At 57.0% G+C, this 26,198-nt stretch overlaps 1 protein-coding gene across 1 annotated transcript in view; it reads left to right on the forward strand.

The window, feature by feature from the left end:
- The window catches only part of NCS1 (neuronal calcium sensor 1), a 47,046-nt gene that overhangs the window by 14,307 nt on the left and 6,541 nt on the right, over positions 1 to 26,198 (forward strand). The window contains exons 2-7 of the mRNA XM_077851057.1: positions 8,987 to 9,011; positions 20,150 to 20,288; positions 21,504 to 21,582; positions 22,783 to 22,871; positions 23,231 to 23,308; positions 24,847 to 24,964. Of these exons, the coding sequence (XP_077707183.1) occupies positions 8,987 to 9,011; positions 20,150 to 20,288; positions 21,504 to 21,582; positions 22,783 to 22,871; positions 23,231 to 23,308; positions 24,847 to 24,945 (509 nt within the window). The 3' untranslated portion in view covers positions 24,946 to 24,964. The remainder of the gene's footprint in view (positions 1 to 8,986; positions 9,012 to 20,149; positions 20,289 to 21,503; positions 21,583 to 22,782; positions 22,872 to 23,230; positions 23,309 to 24,846; positions 24,965 to 26,198) is intronic.

Below are 26,198 nucleotides of genomic sequence, written 5' to 3' on the forward strand. Positions count from 1 at the left end.
TGGCCAGAGCAGGTTAATAGATGAGCAGATATTGAGAACCTTTGCTTCCCAGCCCCAGTGGCCCTTAGCTGGGGGAGTCAGAGAAGCCAAAGATTCGGTGCCTCTTTGAGGGCCCCAGATGATACAGTTCGGGAGTCAGGCAGGAAAGTGACTCCCAGAATGCATTTGCGTGATGCTTAAAATGCTGAACCTCTCCCGCAAGTCCTGGAGTCCACGGGCCCTGGTCCTGGTCCCAGCCTCACTGCAGACCGACGTTGGTCCTTGGGCAGGTGGCTCCACCTCTCAGTCCACAGTCCCGTGATCTGTAGAAGGGGGATACTGAGTCCCTGTCTCACAGCATCGTTCGGGCACTGAAGGAGATTAAAATGCGAGAAATGCTAAGTAAATGGAGACTTTTTGCACCTGGAAGCTGTGAGACAAAGGACATCTTTCTGCAGTTTTGAGAATTTTTTTGAGGGAGAGGAGAGAGTCGTTTACCTTACATAGAGATTAAAATCAATGGATAACTTTATTATTAGGGTAAATTAAATATTTATCAACAATGGAGCAGAATGCAAAACTTGTGGAAATATTTGAGCTGGAACCCAAGATTGGAACGACACCTTGTTTGCCGTGGCTTCCTGGGACTCTGCCCCCACTCCCTGGGGTGACAGTCCTCTGCCCTCAGAGGCTCTGGGGAGGGCACCTTTGGGGAGCCCCTGGACTCCTCCAGCATGTGGCCCTGCTCCAGGGACCAAGCACGTTCACCTCCCTGTGAGCCAGTGGCAGTGAACACCCTGACCCCATCTGTCAGATGAGAAAACTGAGACAAGATGCCAGTCACGCTTTATCCGGTAAATTCAGAGGTGGGAGGGTCTTGAGGTCCGGGAGAAAGACAAGGGTCACCTGAGGACTGCTGCTCCCTGCTGGACGGTGCACTCACACCCTGTGCACCCAGAGCCTGGCCCACTGCAGGTGCTCAGTGAGTGCTTGCCGCGGCCCGTGGGGCTCTCTGGGTGGCCCCCTCCCTGCGGACCACCGTCCACAGGCCAGAGCCTGCTTGAGCACAGGCTTCGGAGTTGGAGGGACCTGGGTGCCCCCTCCACTCCTCACCACTGACTGTGACCCCAGACGAGTGCCTTTACCTCTGTGAGGCCTCAGTTGTTTCACCAACGAGATGGGCTGGCGGAGACCTCCACCTGTCAGCACAGCGTGTGGGGCTCAGGGATCCTGAGGGTCAGGAGGGAGCAGGGGCATTTGACTCGGGATCTGAGCAGCCCTGAGCAGCAACCTCACCTCGAGCCCCTTGAGGGCTTGGTTCCTCTCTGCGTCCTAGGACATTTCCCATCAGCCTCTCTGCCTGGTCCTGCCAGCTGCATCTCCTGCTACTGCCCTGGTGGCAGTGAGACTCCTGACGTCTTACTCTAATATCCTGGCTGTCATCGGGATAGCCTGAGTCGCTGTGTCACTTGTCACACGCTGGGCTCAGTGCTGTTGCCCTGGATCCTCTTATTGGCTCCCATGGCCGCTCTGTGAGAGGGAGGGGAGACCAAGGCTCAGAGAGGGGAGCACATTGGCTGGGGTCACACAGCAGCTAGGTAGTGGGTGACCTGTCCCTACAAAGGCCTGTGGTGGGAGAGAGCCCAACTTCTAGGGCTACAGGCAGGTCAGCCAGAGTGGGAGCACTGGCAGGGGGTGGTGGGCAGGTGGCTGAGCTCTGGCCGGAGCTGTGACCCCTGGAGCTTTGTGAGGCTTTACAAATCCTGTGCGCAAAGGGCGGGGTGCAGGGCTGGCCTGGTAGCGGCTCGCAGGTCTGGTGGAGGTGGGTGTGCTGGAGGTGGGTGTGCAGATGGCAGTCCGAGGCCCGCCAGGCCCTGCAGGGGGTCAGGTCCTCAGGTCCGTGTGAGTGTGGCAGGAAAGTTCCTGCAGACTGTGGGGGCCCTGGCCAGTGTGGGTGGTGGGTGGAGATCGTGCAGAAGAGGAGGCCCAGGGTGGGGGCAGGTGTCAGGGCCAGGCTCTGGGGACCTCGCTCCTTCTGGCTCAGCTCGAGGGGTGTCTGCAGCACCCCGCTCGGCACGGAGGGCCCGGGAACTCTGGGCAGGAAGCCAGGTGCCTTTCTGATGAGCTCAGGCCAGCTCCCTGCGGCTGGGCATTTATGGAAGACAGGCGTGGGGCATGCGGAGGCCCGGCTGGCTCCCTCCCTGCCTAGGAAGAGGCCCGGAGCCGGTCAGCAGCGCTGGGCACATGGTGCCCCGGTGCGTGGCATGGGCGTCTGTCTGACCCCGAGGGCTCCTTCTTGCAGATGAGCCTGCCGCCCACCCCCCCAGCCAAGGGCACCTAACACCCCAGTGCAGCACCTGGCCCGGGTTGTCTGGCCTACCTTCCTGTTTCCACACCACCCCTGGGGTCCCTGGCCATCGGCTAGCTGCCTGCAGGTCACTTCGTGGGGTGCGGGAGCTGGGGACTGGAGGAAGCTGCACAGCCAAGGTGGACAGCCCAGTCCCTGGCCCCCACGGGGACGTCCGTGCGTCACCCAGCTCGTGTTGTCTGACTGCAGCCTCCCTGGCTCTGCTGGGAAGGGATTTGGGGCTCGGGGCACCTGTGCCACGTGGAGGCCAGGGAAGTGCGGCCGTCTGCTCCCAGCCCCCTGGGAGGCAAGCTCCCAAGCATTTGAATCCGTGTCTCCCCACCTCTGGGTGTGTGGCACTTCACAGTCAATGCTGCTGGTAACGTCTGCGGGAGGAGTCACGTCCCCTTTCAGAGACAGGGAAGGTGACCAGTTGGCTGCAGGGGAGTAGCAGGCCCCTGGAATCCGGGTCCCAAGAGCCTACCCTGCTATGCTGCCTTCCCTCTAGGGAACTGCGGCTCCTGGAGGTGGAGGTGCCCGCCAGGATGGGGGAGCATCTGTAGCAGCTGCCCTGCTGCCTTCTCTGAGCTTTGCACCAAATTAGGGATGTTGGCAGCTGCTAGACTGCCAACTAGATTGGGGACTAGATTGGGGGGGTGCATGGGAGGGTGATAGGTGCCCGGAGAGGGGGTCCTGTGTGGGGGACACCCAGCTGGCCTGGAATGTAGGGGTGTTCCTGTGTTTTCTGCCTAGGAGAGCAGGAAGAGGGGCGTCCCCAGGAAGGGGAGGTCAGTCTGAGGTGAGAATCCCTTTGAGCCCTGTGGAGCGTGACGGGGCCCCTGGACGACTGTGAGGAGAGTGGACAGGGGCTGAGCTAGAGGCGGCCGGTTGGGGAGGACCTTGACCATGAGGCGTGTAGATGCATATGCTGCCCCCAGACAGCCCTGTGAGCAAGGGGCTCAGAAGACCTTAGTATTCGGAGGTTGAGCAAAGGAGAGGCCTGGGGCCTAAGGAGGGTGCTACACTTCTGGAAGCTTCTTTCTGCATTTCCGAGCACATCTTTGTCCGAGTGGTCAAAGGCGTCAGGACTAACAGGTCGTCAGACTAAATGACTGGGGCCTGCTGGCGGCCAGGCCCAAATGGCCCCACTTTCTCTTTTGGTGTTAATCAAACAGGCGCCTTCTTGCTGCAGTGGAGGCAGGAGGCCTCGGTGACCCCGGCGGTCAACCCAGCCTGGGGCCCTGGAGATGGAAACAGGGCCTGGACTGGCCACAGGATGGTGGCTCGAGAGGCTGGAAGGAGCGGGCCACCTGCCCTCCCGCCGCCGCCGCCAGCCCCTGTGTTCCGTTCCCACCCTGTTTGAGCTGAGCTTCAATCAGGAGAGAGGTATTTTGCTTTAGGGAAATCACAGTGAGACTCAACATTTATCCTGGGCTCCAGGCACTGGCTCTCTCTCGCGTTCATTCCTGGCAGATGAGAGCTGCGCGAGGGAGGAGGCGCAGGGAGCAGCCTGGGGAGCAGGCGCTCTGTTCCTGCCATCCTGGTGGGGGTGGCGGGGGTGGGGGTACTGCTGGCGCCCTCCCCCCCGCCCCCCTCCCCCCTCCTCCACCCCCCACCAGAGGGCGAATGCCAGGTTGCCCTGAGCCAGCTGGGGACAGCAGGGCAGCAGGCCACAGCTGGGCCCCTCCCCACTCCCGGCCACCCGCAGGCTCCAGCCTCCCACCCCCCAGCTGCCCCAGCTTCTCAGGGAGGGGAGCGCTGGGGATGCCCAGCTCCTCTCTTCCTGGCTCTGGGCCCACTCTGGGCCTGGAGGGTTCCCTCTGCCTCTTAAGAAGCCCTACCAACGGCTCCATCTGGTAGGCGTTTATAACCCCATCCTTCAATGAGGAATCAGGCTCAGAGAGGGTAAGTAACTTGTTCAGAGTAACCCAGCCTACAAATGGCCAAGATGGGACGCTGACCCAGAGCCTCCCGCTGCCTTGGCCAGGTGGTTTTAGATATTGGTTTCCTAATGAGCCTGAGCCACCCCCTGGCCTGTAGGCAGGAGTGGGCCAGAGAAAGGTAGCCCATTTTTAAAGTTGGCCAAAGCCAGTGGCAGCTGTAGAAGTAAACATGTGGTGAGAAACATGCTGTGGGGTGTGTCTCACATGCAGCCAAGTGGCTTGGTGATGATAGGGAATCCACGAGGGTTTACTGTCTGCCTCCTGCATACAGGACACTGGGCCGGGTACTGGGGCGATGCCAGGGATGCCAGGATGCCTTAGCGTCCAACTGGGAAGAGGAGAAAATGTGCTTCTGTTGAGCACCTGCTGGATGCCAGACATCATGCTTTAAGTACACTCTCCTCCCGTAAGACAGAGGCTGTTGTCCCATTTTCAGATGAGCAAACCAAGGCTCGGAGGCCGGGAGTCATTGCTCAAGGCCACACAGCCTTCAGAGCCCTTGCCTGGAGTGCTGGCTGGGCTGACCCCAGAGCCCCTTCTGTGGGCCACTCCCTGTGCCCACTGTCCCCCTCCCTGGCCTGGTGCCGGTGGGCGGTGCCCAGTCTGACCTCTGTGTGCAGCTCATGGGAAGAGAGACTCTGTGGGGAGCGGTGATTCCCGCACGTTGGGGGTTTTCAGAAGGGCTGTGGCAGGGCAGGAGGGCTCTGTGAGAAGGGACATCCTGGTGGGGATTGGAAAGGTAGATGCGGTCACCTAGGTGAAGGAGGTGAGGACGGGTGTCCTGGGCAGAGGAGCAGCAGGTGCAAGAGCCAGGAGGCAGGGTGGAGGCGGGGGTGGTTAGAGAGGGGCTTGGAGGACTGGGGAGTCCTGGGCTGAGGACAGCCTGCCTTCCTACCTGCCGGGCCTTGAGCCCTGAGCGTGGACCCACCCAGTGTAAGCACCATGTGCGTGTGCATGGACGCCTGTTTCACTTCACACCTGGATGAGGGCCCGGGGCAAAACTGGGATGCCTGAGCCTAGGAATGTCGCTCTGGTGTCAGGGCGGAGTGTGGAGCAGAGGGACCCCGTGATCCCAACCCCTTCTCCCCCCGAGGGTCTGTGGGGTCAGAGCTGCAGGACCCCCAGCCCATCTGGCTGCGGGTGGGGCACACACAGCTTGTGGGCTGATGGGGACAAATATCCCCCCCAAAAAAACTTTCATTTTGAAAGCGAGAGAAACATTAAAATAACAGCTCAGCGAGCACCTGTGTGCCCTTCATCCAGATTTGCCAGCAGCCAACATTTTGCCGGGCTTTGTTGCTTCTCTTTCTAAATATATGTGTGTACATTTCTGACGAAGCTGCTGGCATCCTGACCTCACCCCCAAATACTTCAGGGCACATCTCAAGTGAAAAGGGATATTCCCCCACATATCATGCCCATGCTGTTCCCAGCCCTAAGAAAATCAGCAGTGAGCCCATCAGGGCATCTAATCACACCCTATGGTGCATCTTCCCCAGCGATCCGAATAATGTTTGCTGTGGCTCGTCTTTAACACCAGATCCGGGACCCAATCCAGGCTCTGTGGGTTGCATTTGATGGCCTTGGCTCCTTTTCTGGAACAATCCCCTGCCTTGTTTTACCTTTTATGGCCCCGACATACTCAAGTGTCCTGGCCAATTGTCTTGTAAGATGTCCCGCCTTCTGGATTTGTCTGGTTACATCCTCATGATCAGATCCAGGTTGACTGTTTCTGGCAGGAGAACTCCGTGGATACCACGTCCTACGGCATCAGGTCAGGGGGGCACCTGATGTCGGGGCGTTTCACTATCGGAGAGGCCAGGTTTGATCAAGGACAGTCATCTTCATGGTCATATTTTTGTTGTGTGTTAGCTAAGATACGGGCAGCACAAGTCATTGGTAATTTTGTGGATATTGAAGCTTAGACTGAATCTGGATCAGGCAAGTAAACGAAGTGAATGAGCTGATTTAAAGAAACATCTCGAGTGAATCATCGGACTGGTGGTTAGGGAAGAATCGAGAAGGTAGTATGGGAATGGCTGGGCTCCTGGAAACCCAGACAGAATGATAAGAACGCAGGTCTCGGCATTGGGCAGATCCGGACGGTGACAGTGGCCATGGGTCCCTTCCTCAGGTCCCTGGCTCAGCTGCCTTACCTGGACAGTGAGGTCCACACTGGTCACCTCCAGGTACCTGAGCCCAATAGAGGGGCTTCAGGTAGAAGGCTGGGCCCCCAGGGGGCTGCCTGCTGTCCGCTCCACTCAAGACCCTGCATGGCTCCAGGTAGGGAAGCAGTGATGGCCTGCTGGCCCTGGCCTGGTGCCAGGGGACACCTGATGGCTTCTTCTGTTTCCTAAAGGTTAATTAGCTCCTTAAAGCATCAGTAGGGCCCGTCTCCCCCACCCCAGCTCACGTCCCCTGGGGCTTGGCTGCCTGCTGATCACCCAGTGTTCTGTGTTGGGGACCATTCTGATGGTGGAGGGGCAGCCAACTGTGTCCCCCCCCCCCCCAGTGGCTTCTACATCCTGGGGACTTGGGGGGAGCTTCTGAGCTAGGGGACTCCAGGGGAGCCTTCTCTGGCCCTGGGAGCCCAGAGGTCAGTAGTGGATCTGCCACCCAAGCTCTTGCCACTTAGCTCCTAGTGTTTCTGTCACGTGATGCCAAGGTCACACAAAGTCATGCAGCTCTTCATCTGATGCTCTGGGTGGAGGAGGCGCCCAGCGGCCTTCATCCCAGGCTCTGAAGGCAGTCCTGGCCCTGCCGTTTCCTGGCAAGGTGACCTTGGGTTACTTCAGGCCAGTGGACTCAGCTGCACCGCGATGTCGTCGGGGAAACGGGCCCACCACCTGCCTGTGGGATTCGTGCGCCCGAGAAGGGCATCAAGTCGTTTTAGTCAACACAATGGCCTGTTTTACAGATGAGGGAACTGAGGCTCGGGGAGAGGAGGTGCTTTGTCCAAGGACCCACAGCTGGTAGGAACCCAGGAGGCCTAGTCTCGCCCCAGAGTATGTGCCTGGAAGCTCCCGCCTGTGCTGTGCTGGGTCTCCTGGGTCTCTCCAGGTTTGGGCTTTGAGCATCATCCCCTCGCCCCTGCTGCCCTTCACTGCCGGGTGTGGGTGGTGAGTCCAGGGCAGCTGAGCCCGGGTTAGACCAAGGTCTCCTTCCTTCTCCACCCACACACCTGACTCCTTCCCACCTTCTACCCTCCGCCAAAACTCCCTTGGAAAATGGCATTTTTTCCACCAGGTCTGGCCGATCCAGGTAACCCGCGCCGCCCGCTATCGCTGTACCTTCTGTTTATCAGCTGCCTAGTCAGGGGCTGGTCTCTTCCCTCTGCCTGGGATCTGGGCTTGTGGGAAGAGGGGCCTGGGGGCGGCCTCCAGCCTTCCTGGGAGGCTGACCACCAGCTTCTAGGCCGCAGAGTTCAGACCCTCATCCCATCACTTCGTGTCCTGGCCCCTTCGTGCCTCAGTTTCCCCACTTGGAGCCAGGGCAGAGTAACGCTGTCTTCCCTCTGAGTTGTAGTCAGGGCAGCTGAGCCAAAGCACAGAGGCCCGCCTGGCATGGAGCCGGTGGCCACTTGGTATTTGGCAGTTGTTACAAGCTTCTCTTGAACTGGGTTTTTAACAAGTGGCCTCCTCAAGTCCAGGCAGGCACAGCAGTTCAGGGACACCCCCTCGGGCCTCCCCTCCCGCTTCCCTGGGAAGAGGCTGCAGTTCCTTTTCTCAGCTGACCCCACCTTGCGCCCACATTCCTGTCCCTTCGTTCACTTGTACATGCGTCCCTTCCTTCCACAAGCCTGCACTGAGTGCACTGGCATGCCAGGGCCCGTGCCAAGGATGCACGAGCTTTCACACCTGTTTTGATCGAATTCCCAGGACAGCTCATGAGGCTGGGACGTTACTATTATGCCCTCTTTACAAACAAGGAGAAACTGAGGCATGGGTTGCTGGAGGTACCCTCCCAGAGTCAGCCTCGCAGAGAGTGAGTGTGGCCTGGCAGGGGGTCATTACATGTTCTCATTCAGTAATTAGAGAGAGAACCCTGGTTTGTTTCCAAGCTGAGCCAATTTCATATTCTTCAGGAAAAAAAATTGTTTTTTGTTTGTTTCGTGGTTCAATAAAGAATGACTCTTTGGGCTCAGCTGGATGTTCGACCGCACTATGTGGCTTGTCCTGGGTGTTGGTCATGGCCCTGTTCTTGTCTCGCCTGGAAAAGAACCTGCAGCTAGGTGCTGTGGGGGGTTGGGGGGGCAGGCCGAGGAGGGGAGGGTGCCCGGTGCTGCCAGGGCCCTGGGGTGCTCAGCCTCTCTGCCCCGGCCCACCACATGCAGGCCAGGCAGCTGAGCACCTTCTCTGACTGTGCTACCTGGGGATGAGAGGTGGGGCACGACGGATCTGAAACACTGGCCTGTGGGGGTGACGCTCCTTCCTTCCCCCCACCCAGACAGCACGGAGAGCCAACCCCTGCGTGTAAGGGGCTGCCTTTGCCTGTCCTGTCCTCGTGGGATGAGGAGGGTAGGCCAGTGCTGTCCCCGCTGGACACAGAGCTGCTGACTCGACTGTTTACCTGGGGGCGCACGTTCTTGTTCGGAGCCACCCAGCATGGGCGGCTGTGGGGCCACGGGGTTGGAGAGGGCAGGAAGGGGGCTCCCTGGGGTCTGCACAGCCCTTGGCACCTCCTAGAGCTAAAGGGCTGCTTCTGTTTTCTCTTGCAGTTACCGAGAAGGAAGTCCAGCAGTGGTGAGTAGCTGTTTTTTCTCAAACTGGGGGGGGGGGGGGGCAGGGCCTGGGGGTGTTGGCTTTGGGCTGATGGGGCATCCATCCAGCTGCCCAGGGCAGGGGCATGCAGACAGGCTTCTGATGGGGCTCAGCCACCAGCTGGTCCAGGCGGCCTTCGTTTAGATTCTTTTGGTCACAAGGGACTGAGGCAGAGCCAGGTGAACTGGGAATGGGGAGGGAGTGTTGGGAACTCCTTGCCTTGTGTGTCATCTCTAAGGCCTACTGCCCTGCTCACCAAAGAGAGGGGTTTGGACCAGAGATGAGCCAGGAGACTGGGTCCCAGGCCTGGCTCTTTCCCTAAACCGCTGGTAGCCTTGAGAAGTCTCTTCCCTTTTCTGAGGTTGAGCCACCTCTTCTATAAAGTGATCAGTTAGACTGGACCAGGGATGACCAAGAGGTTTCTTCTTGGATGCCAGCCCTGATCATTCCGTAGTGGGCTATGTTAAGAAGGATTCTGAGGCTCTATGTCCTGGAGCAAAGGGAAGGTGGAGCAGCGAGGGACTCATGAGGGCTGTAATGGGTTAGTGATGCCTGCCTGGGCTGGGGGAGAGGGGAGGGGCATATTGTTGTCTCTGGGTCACCTGTGGGATGTTCGTGGTGCTGACAGGGAGGCTCACACTAAGGTCCACCTGAGGTTAGGTGGTCCAGGAGGGGAAGGGGCAAGCCCGAATGACTTCCAGGAAAGTTTGGTGGTTTAGAAATGGACTCTGGGGCACCTGGGTGGCTCAGTCGGTGAAGCATCTGCCTTTGGCTCAGGTCCTGATCCCAGGGTCCTGGGATCGAGCCCCGAATCTGGTTCTCTGCTCCGTGGAGAGCCTGCTTCTCCCTCTCCTTCTGCCTGCAGCTCCCCCTGCTTGTGCTCAATCTCTGTCAAATAAATAAATAAAATTAAAAAAAAGAAAAGAAAAGAAAAGAAACGTTTGTAGAAATGGGCTCTAGAATGCTGACTAGGCTTCAGGTGATTCCCTGAGCCTCAATTTCCCTGTGTGTATGGCAGGAATGATGATACCCTGGAAAGACATTCCCTGGGAAAGTCATAGCATAGTGGCCAAAGGATGAAAGCCATGGCCAGTGGTCTTCTGTGCACTGTTTCGATGGGGACTGGGCCTAGAGATGTCGTACCCGCCACCCCCCCCAGCCACGAAACTCCTGGGCAGCTCTGCAGGGGGCAGGGCTGGGCCCCCCTAGGATCCACTCAGCACAACTGCCCGTCCCTGAGTCCAGGCCACAGAGGGGGGCAGCTAGCTGGGCGACTCTGCTCATCCCGTGCTGGATACGGAGCTGGGTGCCCAGAACGTGGATGGTTCTTGGGGGTAGGGTGCGGGGGCACATGGAGGGAGTAGTCACCACCACTTTCCTCCTCCCCCACATCCGAGGACCAACATGTGGGTCTGATCTGCCTCTGACCTCATTTTCATTCCTCCACTTCCCCAGGTGAGCGTTCCAGAAATGTTCCTACTTCTAGGTCTTTATACCGGCGGCTCTGCCTTCTAGAACTCCCCGCCCTTCCTTCCTGGGCCCTTGTCTACTCATATCTACCTTCTGGAACTCCCTCCCCTTCTTTCCTACCTTCCTGAAAGCCAGCCGAGCTTTCCCCTCCCAAGGCTCACCTGAGTCTCCCCCTCTAGGAAGCCTTCTGGGATTCCCCATCTGTGCATTTTCTCCCTCCCTCCCACCTGGCAGCCAGAGGGGACATTGTTGAATGAAAACCTGACAATGTCCAGCTTCTGCCTAAACCCTGCCTGGAGCTCAGGGGAAGGCCATGCCTTCGGTAAGGTAAGGTAAGGTGAGCGTGAGGACCTGTGTGGTCTGACCCTGTGGGCCTCTCCAGTCTCACCGCTGTCTCCTTCTGCCGCCTGGCCTGCCTGACCACCTTGCCCTCTGGGCCTTCCTGACCTTTGCCTGGTCTGTCACCATGCCCCCCTGCTCCCCTGGGACACCGCTCCACTTCTTTGCTTGGCTACCGACCCCCCCCCTCAGGGCTTCTCCCCTGAAACCCCAGGACTCCCAGGTCAGTGAAGGCGCCCCCCCCCCCCCCCCCCCCCAGCCGGGGACACAGCAGGCAGTGGTTACTCATCTGTCAGCCTCCCTGCTTCCTTTCCTGGCCCTGAGGGCTGGCCCTGCTTGGTTCACCCCTGCATCCCCAGGGCCTGGCTGCAGCAGGTGCTCAGCCCCCAGGAAGCACATCCAAGGGCCTCACATCCGTTGCCTCATTGACTCCTGAGAGCTGCCCTGGGGGCCGGAATTGTGTCCTGCAAGCTCTCACCCGTGGCCTCATTCCGTTCCTCCTCACCGGCACCCAGAGGACAGAGGTGGATCCCTTCATAGCATTTCCTAGATGGGGCCCCTGAACCTTCAGGCCCTGCCTTGCTCACATCTGTGCTTTCCCTGGGGAAGGCAGGGCAGAGCAGCCAGGTGGGCTTCAGAACCAGGGCGCTGGGCTTGAGTACCCATGCCCCACATTGAGCAACCTTGGGTAAGTTACTTGACTTGTCAGGGCCTTGGTTTCCCCATCTGGAAAATGAGGGTAATGATAGTCAAACTTTATAGGAATATTGTAAAGAACAAATGATCTAATCCGCATAAAATATCTGGAGCAGAGCCTAGTGAGCATGTCCCTGTTGGTGGTATTGATAATGATCCTGATATCATCCATCATCAGTACAACCCATGGAGCGGTCTGGAGATTCACGGTTCCCTCCTCATTATGACTTTGGGAAAACTGAGGCCCAGAACAGTGGCATGACTTTGGATCATTTGCCAAGCTGGTATTTCAGCTTCGAGCTGGACAAGGACTCAGCCATGGGAGGGCTCAGGAGAGAGCAAGCTTGGAGATGCGGTGGGAACAGGCTCAGCATGTTTGAGGCCCGCCCGTGAAGAGCCGTGGCTGAGGCTCCCATAACAGAGCTGGGGCCCCAGGCCTTGTGACACCCAGTCCTCAGGGTGGGGTGACTCTCTCTGAAGAGTTATAAAGACAAGAGCTGATCTTTCTCTGCCAGAAAGTTCTATGGGCCTCAAGTACATGTCCTTTGGTTCATTTTGGAGGCGCCTTCAAGGTGAGGAGACAGCAGACTCAGTGCCTTCCTCCAGCCCTCCTGGGTCAGCCCACGGCCCAGCTCACTGTGGTATTCTAGAATGGCTACATCCTGTAGGGTGAAGCTAGACTGGAGATGATTAAACAGGACACACATGCCACCACTCTCCCTGCCCAGTGCCCATAGCAGACATTAGTAATGGATCACAGGTTTGACACTCTGGATCAGCCTCCTCCAGTGCTGATCCAGTGGCACTGGGAGGCCAGTGCCATTGTCACAGGCACACAAAATGAGACCACTTGTTACCCCTCGATCGCCCCGAACCTCACTGGCTCACTGGGGCTATAGGTGGCCCACCATCCCCTCTATGTTTTGCAAGGAAACAGGTAGGATGAGCACCTGCATCCCAAGGGCCCTGGCCCCTTCTCATGGGATCCTCTTTCCACTCAGCCCCCAGCTAGTCCTTTCATGTCCTCAACAGCTCTCAGGGCACTCAAGAGCTGGGGACCGTGCCAATGCCTGCCCTCCCTGGGAAAACTCAGGGCTCCCGAGCCTCACCTGCCAGGGAGCAGACCATCTGGGTGGGAGTGGGGAGCCAGGAGGGAGGCATATGCAGAGACCCACCCGGCCACATAGAGTTTTCTCTCCTACCTGCGAAGTGCCTGCATGGATCCAGCCCGAACAGTGGCTTTGGCTTCCTCCTGTCTGTCTGTCTGTCTCTCTGTCTCTACTCCACCCTCTCTCAGTGCACGTGGAAAAAAGCTCTAATCCCTTACCTCGCCCTCCCCGGGATCTCGCACTTCACCTTCTCCCTTGGCCTTGTGGGACCCACTGGGGACCCCCACTTGCTGTCCCTCACCCACACCAGGCTCACTCCTGCCTCCTAGAACCCCCGTCCTTGCTGTGCCCTCTGTGCCCACATCTTGGCATCTCCACCCCAGTGTCATCTCTTCGGAGAGGCCTACCTGACCGCCCAGTCCCTATTTCTCCAGTGTGCTGTAGGATCACCTTGTTTCATGCTGACTTTCTGAAGCCACTGTGCAGTGGGGTAACCAAGGCCTAGGTTGTCAGGAGTGCAAGGCCAGACTGCAGCGTTGGGGTGCTCAGGCCAGCGGCCCCAGGGCTTGCATTCTGCACCGGGCTCCCATTGAGTGCTCCCCGGGGTCATCTCAGGGTCTCGCAACCCTGCATTGCTGTGTGCTTCTCTGTATTTGTGGGGAGGAGGCTGGAGGCTGAGGGGTGAGGTCAGGGTCGGGGTCCACAGCCAGCTTGGGCCCCTGTCCCTTGCTCCTGACCATCTCCGTTCCTGTGCTGAGCCTGATTTGTCACCACGGCGGATCTGGAACCTCAGTGGGGATTGAGAAGCTGCAGCAGGTCCCAGGCCCTTATGATGATTGTGAAGTTGCTGTCACTCAGAGAGGAGACAGCAGGGCACAGATAACCTGCCCCCCCTTCCCCAGCCCCGGATCCCCATGAACACAGGCAGAGGGCCAGGAAGCTGGGAAGTAAGTGTGGGGTGGCAGCACCATGTGTTAAGGTTACCTTTCTCTTTTATATTTTCTATTTTCCAAATTTTCTGAAGAACTTGAAGCTCAGAGGGGCGGAGACACTTGCCCAGGTGGCCCAGTGCTGTGTGTGTGTGTGTGTGTGTAGTCAGGGCCCAGCTCACTCCACCTCCATGGCCCAGCCTGTGGGAGCTCCATTCTGCTGGCTCTTGCCTGGGCAGCCCCCCAAAGCTGAAGACCACAGGGGCTGAGGGGAAGGACAGAAAGGAAGAGGCATCCTCCTCATGGGTGTGTTTGGGATCCTCCTCCAGGATCTGCGCTGGGAGAGGAGTACCACGGGAGGGGGGTGTTTGCAAAGGTAATGGTGCACCACTGGGGCCGCACTGGGGCTGATTGCAGCCGGGGGGGAAGGGGTGATGCTCTATGGTACATCTGTGTCTTCCCCACCCTTCCCGCTGCAGAAGGCCATGTTGCCACACTTTACCCTGGGCATGGAGGGAGGAGGCCGGCAGGAAGCTGCAGCCTAGTCTCAAGCTGGCTCCCGGGGTGGAGTGAATCTTGGGAAGTCCTAGCAGGCTGAGGCCTTTGGGCCTTGCTCAGGGGCTCTCAGAGGACAAGAAGCCAAACTGGAATTGGACCCCTGCGTCATGGCAAGGATTTGTTCATTCATTCACCCACTCATTCACTTGTTTGCCTGGGAAGCCTTTACTGAGCACCTATTGTGTGCCAGGCCAGGGCTGGGGGCCAGCCAGCACCCAGGGAGACCTGGTGGCTGGAGTCCCCTGGGGACACAGGCATGGCCCAAGCTGGTGCAGTGGGGAAGTGCTTCTGTTAGTGGCGTTCAGCCTTTGCTGCTTTATGAAATGACAGATTTTTTTTTCCTTTCCCTTTCAAAGAAGTGTAAGAATGCACTTGTCAGAGCTCCGACTTTGTCTTCTCATCCCCACCCTGTCTCGGAGAGCTGGCTCCCAAACACAGCCAACCCTGTCACACACCCCTGCTCATGAGGCTGGGAGCTATGCAAGGTGCTCAGGAGCCGTGCCCGTTTCCCAGGTGGGGTTCTGTAGCTTTCTTTCTGATTCCCAGAGCTGTCTCTGCTCCTGGGGAACTAAGACCCCCTGTTCTCGAACAAGACTTCAGGACTAGTGACAGGTACAGAGATCATTGATTTAATAAAATGTCTTACTTCAATAAAAAAAAGACTTAAAAATCAAAAAATAGCTTCCACAAGTCCTCGTAACTAAGGACGGTTTATAAAAGAGAAAGCAAATCTAGGTAGACTTGTGATTGTCGTTTGGTTTGGTTTTTCAAAGCTTTTGTTTGCTGCAATAATTTTTTTTAAAGTTGCTCATTTTTTTTTTAGTGGCGAATGGTCGATTGTTTTCATGGTTCATTGATCCATGTGGATGTAAACAACTCTTAGTCTCTAGGATTCATTTTCTCTAATCACACACTGTATTATACCAAACTCTATCTGTATTTGATATTTTTATACCTTCTCTGGAACATTCTGTAATACTTTTCATCACCTTTTTTTTTTTTTTTATAAGATCCTACTTATTTGAGTGAGAGAGAGAGAGAAAACATGAGCAGGAAGAGGGGCAGAGGGAGAAGCAGACTCCCCACTGAGCAGGGAGCCCCATGCGGGGCTTGATCCGAGGACCCCAAGATCAGGACCTGAGCCAAAGGCAGATGCTTAACTGACTGAGCCACCCAGGTGCCCCACATTTTTTCTTTAATGTGGTGAAATACTCATAATATAAAATTCACTATCCTGACCATTAAGGCTGTGTAGGGGAGTGGCCTCCGAGTAAGTGTCTCGGGCTGAGTGACTGGAATGGGTGGGGGCATTGGGGGTGTCAGTGTTCTAGAACCTCCTCCTTGGGGCAGCTGGCAGGACAGGGTGGCTGGGGCGGGGGGAGTCCATGGCATCTCGGGCTCTGCTGTGTGGGAGAGGTTGGGAGTAGGAGCTCGGCATCCAGCAGATGTTCAGGGCATCCTTCACTGTCTACGACTCTGCTGCCATTTGTGGAAGCTCACCCAGGGCCTGGGAGGCAGGTACTGTGTTGGTTCCCACCTCACCAATCAGGAAACTGAGGCTCAGAATGGGGAAGTCACCTGCTGAGGGTCACACACGGGTCAAAGATGGGTGCTGGGATCGAGCCCGGTCTGCTGAGGAAGCTTGAGCCCTTCCTTTTCAGTTCTTAAAATTATAAAAAAAATTTAACTTGTTTATTTGACAGAATTCATACATGCTCAGTGCAGCCGATGAAACCATCAGCACAGAGCTAATAATAATAAATAAAAGGATCTTTTCCCACCTCCTTTCCACCACACACTTGGGGCATTTGTCTGAAGTGGGTGGCATGGCTCCGTGAGGTCTGTGTGGTGGATCTCCAGGGCTGTCAGTCACTGATGGTGCCTGGAGATTGTGGGGCTGGGCCCCAAGATCCTGCCCCAAATCCTGACTGTTCTGGTCACCCCAGGTTATCAGTTTGTGGTGGTAACCGCAGCACGATTTTTGTGTCTCCCTCCCCTCGCCCCCCGCCTGGCCTGTTCTGCCCCAGTGGCAATGCTGGGACCTCTGTGGCCTCCCCCGGCCCCCTGAGTCCAGAAGCAAGCAGAAGGGGCTGAGGAAGTGGGTCCACTGAGCACTTTGGGCCTCAGAGGGCAGGATGTCTGATCCAGCCCTCCCTCCCTATCCAGCACAAACACAGAGGTGTGGCAGAGGGTTCTAGTTCTGGCTGCCTCATTTGCCAGCTGTGTGACTCCTTTCAGCATTTACTGAGCACCTACTGTATGCCAGGCACAGTGTTGGGCCTCACAGATGCAGGGCTGGTCTAGGAGACATGGGCCACCAGTGGCCTGGGTGCTGCACCCAGTGGTCCAGCATCACATAGGTTATGCAAGTCAGTCACCAGGCACAGCCATACAAGGTACCACCGAGGCCCCAGCCAGGGAGAGGGTGCTGGGAGTGCTGGGACCAGAGCGTGACTTGGTCTGCAGTGGCCAGAGGGAGCTTCTGTATGGGAGACACCAAAGCCAAGAAAGAAAGGGTGAGTGGGAATCAGCAGGGTAGGGAGGGGAAGAGCCGGCTAAGCAGAAGGCATGCTGAGTGAAGGCCCTGAGCCAGGGCAAGACTTGATCTTCCCCAGCCTCAGTTTCCCCATCGGTAAAATGGGCATACTAGTTCTTGCCTTCTGGGCTCAGTGGGACCACTGGGTGACATCGTGCCTGGAAAGTACACAGCCATTTGCCTGGCTCTCAGTAGGTCTGGGGTCCCTGCTGTGGCTAGGCAGAGTGCCCCCACCTTCTCAGGATGAACAAGGGGGTTGCACGGTGTGTGGGTAGCAAGGCTTCACCAGGTGTTAATGCAGCGGTGTTCCTGCCTGGCTGGAGGAGGGGCAGGTGATCCTGGGAGGCAGGAGAGCTGGGTCTGAGCCCTGATCTTGCTGCTAACTTGCTGTGTGACCTCGAGCCAGTCTCTCTCCCTCTCTGGGCCCCCAGTTCCCTGTCAATCCACAGAAAGGTGGGGAGACATCCATGGTTCTCTGGCCATCTGAAAGATGCTCTCAGGTTCTGGCCATGGTCCCAGGGGCTCAGGAAGAAGACACTGGATACCTGGGCTCTCACTCCCCTTGCCCCTGTCTGGCAGTTTGTATGCCTATCTGTCCGTCCGTCCATTCATCCATCTCCCTGGACAAACACTTACTGAGCCCACATGGTACACCAGGGCCTGTGCCAGGCAGGGGGCTCTGCAGTGTCAGAGCGGTTACAGTTGGATGGGGACACAGCCTGGGGCACACATGATACAGTGCTCTGGGGTCTTCCAAAGAGTGAGGGAGCAGAGGAGCCTGTCAGGCTCTGGGGGACCTGGCCTGCATTCGCGGAACGAGTGACAAATAAGCTGGGACTTGGTAGTGGTAGGTGAGTGGATCAGCCCAACCTTGACGAGAAGGAAGATGTGTGTTTTGCAGGCAGAGAGGACCCGTAGGCAAGGAGGCCTGGAGGCTGGAGATCGTATGGCAAGTTCTAGAAAGTATGGTTGGGTGTGGAATTATGGAGGTGCCCGGCAAGAAGAGCCTGGGGCATCAGGCTGGGACATGCCCCCCCCCCCCAGGGGTGGGCTTCCTGGGGACCTGTGACGGTGACAGCCTTTGCAGGGATAATCGGACAGGCCGCCCCCCAAGGCTCCCCACTATGTCAGCCTCCAATAAAGGCTATAGGGCCTCCACCACGGGCTCACGCAGCTGTTCTTGGCTCCTGCCATGCTGAGCAAACCGCCTTCCCCTCCCAGAACCCCCCCCCCCACCAGGAGCCACCCGCAGCGACCCTCTGGGAGGGACTTTTGTCTTCTCTTTATTATTGTAACAGTCTTTTCAGATCACTTAAGTACATATATCCACTGTGGGGAAATGAGGGGCTCTGGGAGTGATCTGGTGACATAGGAGCCTGTGGGGGGGGAGGTGCAGGGGGCCAGGCACGTCCCTTCCTCCTGCCCAGGGACCTGTCTTGGCCAGGGGGCCCCCCGGGTCTTGGACCAAGTCTTGTCCCTGAAACGCGCCTTCTCCCCAGCCGTGTGTTCTGCTCAGGTCTGAAGTTCGGAGTCCAGAGCACCCGGCTGGGAAGAAGAATTTAGGGGAGGGACCTGCAAGGGGTGGAGTGGAGTCCCTTCCTGGTACCTGTGGTGGGAGGGCACCCGACCTCTTACCTCATCTGTGAACCCCGCATCACTGAACCCACCTGGCAGGGCTAAGGTGGCGACTGCGGTGGGGAGCAGCCAGGAAGGCTGAGCTCAGAGCCCGGGACCCGGGGCTGTCACCAGAGGTCCAGATAGAGGGTGAGATGGGGCAGCGATCCTGTTCCTGAGCAGGGACCTGGCCTCCCTGGGCCTCTGCTCCCCCAAGGGCCCAGGGGGAGGCCCGGGGATGGCAGTGCGCAGAGACCTGGCCTCCTTCCTTGACCTTCAGCCCAGCCCCAGGAGGGAAGCCCCCACCCACCTCATTCCATCTTCCTGCCTCCCCCTCCCCCAGCTGGGGAGCAGCTGGTGTGTTAGCAAGAGGCTTGTTTTCTCATTAACCTCTGACCTCAGTTGTGAGGCTGGAGATCCCTGAGTGTCCTGCATGTCCCTTTAGGTCCCTGTGTGTGCAGAGACCACCCAGGCCCCTTAGGCTACCCCCTGTGGGTGGAAGACGGAGGCTTCTCCACATGCTCCCTCTCTGGAGGGGCCCCCGCCACTGTGCCACCTCCGAGGGTCCAAGGTCCAAGCACGGGACGCTCGGAGTCAACCTCCCGGGACACGAGGGTCAATGACACCTTCACCAGAAGGTCTCCGTTAGAGCAGAGCAATGGGGCAGGTGAAAGTCTCAGCGACGCCGTGGCTCTGAGCATCTGGCCTCTTCAGTGTCGCCTTTGACCCCCGCCTCAGCTCCAGTCCAGGGTCGTGAGGACGAGCCAGTCCCCCTCCGGAGCCCCAGCCTCCTCACTCTTCAGATGGGCTTCCCTGCGAGCTTGCAGCCCGGCCGCCTTGGGCCATCAGGGAGCGTGGGCCTGCACCCAGGGGCCCCGAGAGCTAAGGGCTGGGAGCAGGTAATGGCTGATCCCTCGCTAGCTTCCCTTTATGCTGGGAATCCTCCTCCTCCAAGGAATCCTCCTCCAGCTGGGTTGCTAAGCTACCCACAGGAGCCAACTCATGAATTGGTTTACAACAACTCCTCCGAGTCCCTAATACGAAAGACCATGCTATTGATGATTTTTTTATGCTCAGCCCCGTGTTAAGTACTCTATTTCATCTCAGGTGATCCTGACCCCGACAGGTGTGATAGCTGCCCCCTTTTATGGATGCGGGCATCGAGGCTCAGAGAGGTGAAGGCACTTGCCCGAGGTTGCACAGTCTGCAGATGGCAAAGCTGGAGTTTGGACTACAGAGCCGTGCTGCCGTCAGCGGGCTGCGTATCTGCAGGATCCTGTGCTGGGCCCTGGAAATACAGGGTGGACCAAGCAGGATGCCCTCTGAGCTGGCTGCGTCCGTTAGCACAGATCCCTGGGAACAGAGGTGGGGGTGCATACTGGGGGTGCAGGCGTGTGGGAGGAGCCAGCTGCCAGCCCCATATGGTGGCTCTGCCCACCAGCAGCACCGCCAGCACCGCCAGCCTGCCCCCCTCTGTGGTGCCAGGAGGGGCTCAGTGGAGAAGGTGGGGGAGGCGGAATGCCTGATGTAAGCGCCACTTTGGGGGGGCTGGTTTGTGTTAGTTGTTTCAGCTCCGCCGTGTGGAGTGCAGGCCTGGGGGGCTGAGTGCTCTGTGCACAGTGTTAATTCTCACGGCAACTCTTACACCCCTTGTATGGATGAGGCTCAGAGAGACGCAGTCACCTGTCCCAGGTCACACAGCTAGCCAGAGGCAGAGGTGAGATGAGCCCCTGCTAGGACGGCCAGGCCTGGGCCCACCACCCGCCGGATGGAGATCCACAGCCTTCCGGGGTGCTGGGCAGGAGCTGCTGGTAGGTGGGTGGTGTCGGCGCCTCCTTTACCCTCTCTCACCTGGTCTGCTACCTCCAGGTACAAGGGCTTCATCAAGGATTGCCCCAGCGGGCAGCTGGATGCTGCAGGCTTCCAGAAAATCTATAAGCAGTTCTTCCCATTTGGAGATCCTACCAAGTTTGCCACGTTTGTTTTCAACGTCTTTGATGAAAACAAGGTGAGCTGGGGATCGACAGGCCGGCGCCCAGCCCAGGTCCCCTCCCTCCTGCAGGCGCCCGCAGCGTCTCCACACCCACGCTCTCCTGCCGATCTTCCCTTCTGGAGAAGGAACATGCACCCATGTGCACATGCACACACACGCACAGACGCTGATGCATACAAATACATGACTACGTCTGCACACACGTGCACACACGTACACAATGCACGCACCACGCCACATGGAGATGTGTGCACACATACACATATGCACTCCTATGTATATTTGACCTTTCTCTTACAAGCACAAAATGCAAATGCTTGCAGGGATAATCACAGGATTTAGAATCATGACTGACATTTACTGAACATTTACTACGTGCTAAGCTTTTTACATGGATTATTTTGACTGAGGCTTTGCAGTCAGCTACCTGTGGGGTAGGTCCTTTTAATAACTCCATTTTGCAGCTGGGGAAACTGAGTCTCTGAGCTCTTTTTTTTTGTGCCTGCCTCCTTTCACCGAGCATTATGTTTTCAAGGCTCATCTGTGTTGTAGCACACGTCCCCTCCTGGCGATGGCCGTGCTGACAGTTGGCGTATCCGCTGTCAGGGCGCCCACGGTCCTTAGCACCCCGTCCCACGCCTGCATTTTTTCAGTCTCCCTCATGTTCATGGTGGATTCACTGTGACGAGTTTGCACGCTCTGTGCTGCAGGACACTCAATTGTTTCTGTCGTGTCATGCCCTGGCTTTCTCCTCAGGTGCCGTCAGGCTGACAGTCACACTGCCTGGCCCTGGGAAGAGTTCTGCCCTCCCCAGGTCTCAGTTTCTCCTACTTGCAAAACAGATTTGCAGAGTAAAGTCTAGAGCCCTGACTCCTCAAAAGCGTGTGAGCCTGTAGTTCTAGGCCAAGGGGAAAGGAGATTTCCAGGCGGCTCCGGCCCAGAGAGGGGGTATGTGTTGGTGGTGCCTTCTGGCTCTTCGTCCCATCAGACGTGGAGTTGGGCTCTGCCTTTAGCCTCACTCCTTCCTCTGTCCCCTTGGCCGGACCTGACCCATCTGTAATCCTGCCCCCTACCCCATCTCTTGTCACCTGACTCGCACCCTCTCCACTTGGGCATCCGTCCATCGGCCGTGGGTATCTGGTGCCTGCCGCCGCCCATCACACACCCACGGTCCAGCCTGACCAGAGACCCAGTACTGACCGAGGCCACCCCGCCCCTTTCTCCTGTCAGGACGGCCGGATTGAGTTCTCCGAGTTCATCCAGGCGCTGTCGGTGACCTCGAGGGGAACGCTGGACGAGAAGCTTCGGTGTAAGTCCCGTCCCTGGTTCTGTCAGGCAGCCACTGCCTGGGCCCAGGCTTGGAGGGAGCCCAGATCACCGGGCCAGGCCAGATGTCCTGCCTTTCCAGGTCAGAGGAGCTTCCCTGGGGGTGGCCGTGGAGGAGGAACACAGCTTACTGAGAGGCAGGGTAGACAGATGGGGCAGGTCAACAGGTGCAGACGGAGGCCGCGGGTAGTGTGGTGTTGCATTAAGAGACCTGGTTCCAGTGCTGGCTGCACCTCTTAGGACGCCACTGCTTTAATGACTGGTGTCATTCAGCCACTTCCTCACTCATTCACACAGCAGATAATCCACAGTCCACGGCCACAGTCCGTGCTGGCCAGGGGGCCGGGAAGCCGCGGAGAGCCAGAGGGGCAGGCACCCACTCACAGCTGGCTGTCTAGCATGGGAATATGATTTTGAAAAATCCCATAAAACTGCAGCTGAGGCAAGAAGGGGTGGGTGAGCGGGCGGACAGGAGAGGAACTGACCCTCTGAGGTGTCAGGAGCTGTGCCAGGCAGGGGGAGAGCTGGCCTGGCCAGGAGGAGGGAGGAGGGTATGCAAAGCAGGGGAATAGCATGTGCAAGGCCCTGGGGCCGAGGTCCAGGCCCAGGCTAGAACATGGGGTACAAAAGGGAGTCTGAAGAGAGGGTGGAAACAGTCAAGCCAGAATTCACCATTCTCCTGGACCTTTATGCTGCATTGCGTTGGCAACAAGAAAACCCTGCAGTTTCTCTTTCTTTCTTTCTTTTTTTAAGGAATAAAGGAGGATTTTATTCTTGTAAAAGCTACACCCCCACCCCTATCCTGGGTGTATTATCTTACTTTCTAAGTTGACCAGAGCAGGAAGCTGCGTGATTATGGGAGAGGAGTGGGTGAAGAGGAGGCAGAGAGTGGTGAGGGGAGAAAGGGGGTGCCCTTGGGGGTCCCCCTCACTCAACCCAGCCTCAGCTCCCACTCCCACAGACCCAGAACCCTCTCCTTATTTTTAGTTTCTTTTTTCTTTTTTTTTCTTTTAACCCTAGTTGAAATGTGTGTATGTGCATGTGCCTGTCTGTCCATCCCTGTTTGTCCTGATGTGAATCCTTGTTGCTGATGAGTAATGTGGCTCCCCAGCCTGTTGCGGGGCTGGAGGTGGGAAGGGGCATGACCGAGCCTGCTGACTCCATCCCCACTGCTTGATTGCAGGGGCCTTCAAGCTCTATGATCTGGATAACGACGGCTACATCACCAGGAACGAGATGCTGGACATTGTGGACGCCATTTACCAGATGGTGGTGAGGCCTGGGCCCTATGGGGTAGGAGGGGCAGGAGAGGCAGGAGGGGAAGGAGGGGTGACACATTTAGGGACAGGATCTGATCATCCCCGAGGGTGCCTGCTTGCCTAGCTGGCTGCTCCCTGCCATCCCACCCCACCAGGGTGAGAATTGGCCAGGGGAGGGGTCACCATGTGCATCTGCAAGGTGGGCAGGGGCTGGGGGGGCAGAGTGTTCCAGAGCAGGAGGCGGAGAGGACAGGGGTGGAGTGGGGAGTGTCTGCATCTGGAACCACCCAGATCTGGAGGGCAGATTTTGGGCCAGGACCCCAAAGCCCTGAGTGCCAGGAGCCCACTGGCCACCTTGTCTCTCCCTGGCAGGGGAACACCGTGGAGCTCCCTGAGGAAGAGAACACCCCCGAGAAGAGGGTGGACCGGATCTTTGCCATGATGGACAAGGTGAGCCCCGGGTGAGGCTGGTCCTTGACTGGGGAGGTAAAGTGGGGGGACTAGGCCCTGGACCGCAGTGGGTGGGCCAGGCAGACCCTCAGAGATGCATAGATGTTCAGCTCAGGGCCTGGCCTGCTTCAGTGTTCACCTGTCAACAGCCACCCCCATCAAACGCCCAGAGTTTTAGGTAAGTTTACCCTACACTTCTTTCCTCAGCTAAGATTCTTGACCGTTTTTCCTTCTTGACGTGGACCCCTTTGACATATTAGAGAAATCTCTGGGTGTCTGAATAATGGTGTTCGGCGCATCAGATCAAATCCATAGGATCAAAAAGGCAGCTAATGATTTTGGAATAGAGCCATCAAAATATTTTTTAAAAAGAATTTGTGATATAGCGTTCTATGAACTTCTTTATGAACACATTAGATGAGAAGGTGTAGCTGTGGGTGTCACCACTTTCCAGTTTCAAAGCAGTGACAGGTGTATGTGATGCCTGCAGTAGCGGTGATGTGCTGTGAAATTGCCCATGACCCCCACGGTTGACATAGGTCACAAGTACTGCTGGTTCTCTTGGGTATTGTCAACTACCATCATCATGGGTGGTTCGATGCTATTTAAGGGCCAAGGCCACACACTCCTTAAATCTCCCTGACTCATACCTCCTTTATTTAAGGAAACAGAGCCCACCATCCCCCAGACTGGTGTAAATTCTGCCTTCCCCAGTGACTAGCCATGGGGCCCTGGGAGGTGATCAAGCCTTGGTTTCCTTACCAGCCAAATGGGGATAAGATCACCTCTTCTTAGGGCAGCCCTGAGGAGCCTGTGAGACCAAGCATGAGACACGAAGTATGCACAAGGCCCACGGTGAGCCATCCTCAGAGCGACCCACAGGCCTCACTGTGCTTTATGGAACTCCTGTTACTGTCAGTTTTCTCTGGGGACGGGATCTAGGGTGGGTGGTCTCCAGGCCCTTTTTTTTTTTTTTTTTTTTGGTTCTCATGGTTTTCCTTGAAAGATGCTGCAGAGGCAGGGATTCTGGCCCAAATCACCCCTACCCTGAGAGACCCACTCAGGTCCTTTTATGTGAGCTCTGCTGGGTCTCCTGGCATCCGGTGTAGGCTACTCTAGGAGTGGTTTAAATGCCCTTGCAAGAGTGACCCCAGAGAAATGCATGAGGCTCTCAGCCCTTTGGGATTAACTGCCGTTTATGGAATTAATTGCTGTGATAATGAGAAGTATGGAGTTAGGGGCGCTTCCAGGCTGTGAGCACTTTGCACATCTTGGGCTCACAAAACACTCACTCCAGTGCCCCGAGGAATCAACGCGAGCCTGGGGAGGTGGGTTATGTCCCTGGGGTCACCCTGCCAGCAAGGTCTGGGTCTGTCTGTTGCCCAACTCCTCTTATATGGGAGTTGCACTGCCTCCTTCCTGACCTAACTGGGGAAGCTCTCTCTGGGCCAGTCCTGGGATGGGCCTGGGGAGCGGGTGTCAAGAGTCCCAGGAGGCTGGGTGTCCCTCCACTTTCAGCCACTTCTCTCTGCTTGCAGAACGCCGATGGGAAGCTGACCCTGCAGGAGTTTCAGGAAGGATCAAAGGCAGACCCCTCCATTGTGCAGGCGCTGTCCCTCTATGATGGGCTGGTATAGTCCAGGACCCAGAGCTGGGGTGAGTGAAGGGGGACCTGGGAGTTGGGCTTGGGGGTGGGCGGAAAGCCAGTCACAGGACACCTAGGATTAGCTGGGTCTTCTGGCAATGCCTGGGGTCTGCCGAGCTGGAGCTGAGCTAGTAGGAGGTGGCCTGGAGGTGGGGTTCAAATCAGCTAGAGCTCCTCTATCTTTGACATTTTTACATGCCCAGATTCAGCTTGAGAGTTTGCATAAATAGAAATTTCCTTGGATTGAAAACACTTTGAAAAGCACAGTTGTCAGGGGATGGAGAGAGCAAGGCTGCCCATGCCCTCCGTGTGTGGACCGTGGGAGACCTGAGCCCCTGGCTCTTGTTCAGTAGCTCAGATACTATTTGTTGTTTCATCCCGTTGAATTTCTGGAAGTGCTGAACTATAGTGCCCAGAGAGGCCTGTGTGGCCAGAGGAGGACTGTCTCCTTTATCCTTCCTGATTCTCCACAACCTCTTTTTTTCTGCCTCTTCTCTGTTCAGTCCTCCATGTTGCATGGGAGGAATGGGGGTGGTGACCCCCCAAGGTCATTCTTGAACGTGCCTTCTGGTGGACAGATGATGCGTTCTCTCGGTGTGTATCTGAGGATCACTGTGGGACACAGGATAATGTGTGTGTTCCACTTCACTAGATGCCATTTGAGTTTTCCCGTGTGGCCACCACATTTGATACCTCACCAGCGGTCCCCCGGAGTTCTAGCTGCCCAACTTTGCCAACACTGGATAGTCCCTGTCTTTTACATTTTATACAGTAAAACGTGCACTGACTGGGCCCTCGTGTGCATTGTGATGGCTTGTTATTTTAGTTTGCCTTTCTCCGGTGAGCACAGACATTGGGTGCCTGGTTATATGTACACCATCCTTTTGTGAAGTGCTGTCTCAGATACCTATTACTGAATACTACGTTACCTCAAAACAGCTGCTGAAAAGGACTGACATCAGGAATTTGGGCCCAGCTTAGCTGGAGGCCTTTGGCTTGAGGTTTGTCATGAGGATATAGTCAAGCTGTCAGCAAGGTGACCAGCCATCCTTGTTTGCCCGGGACTGTTCCAGAGTTAGTGCCTTAAGTCCCAAGTCCTGGGAAATGCCTCAGTCTCAGGTAACCTGGATAACCCTCCGCTGCTGGCCAGGGCCATGGTGTCATCTGAAGGCCTGGTGTTGGTGGTGGGATACCCACTTCCAAGCCCATTCATTTGGTTTGTCAGCCTTGATCCTCACTGTGGGG

Source organism: Canis aureus, chromosome 16, assembly GCF_053574225.1.
Source record: "Canis aureus isolate CA01 chromosome 16, VMU_Caureus_v.1.0, whole genome shotgun sequence".
NCBI classification, from domain to species: Eukaryota; Metazoa; Chordata; class Mammalia; order Carnivora; family Canidae; genus Canis; species Canis aureus.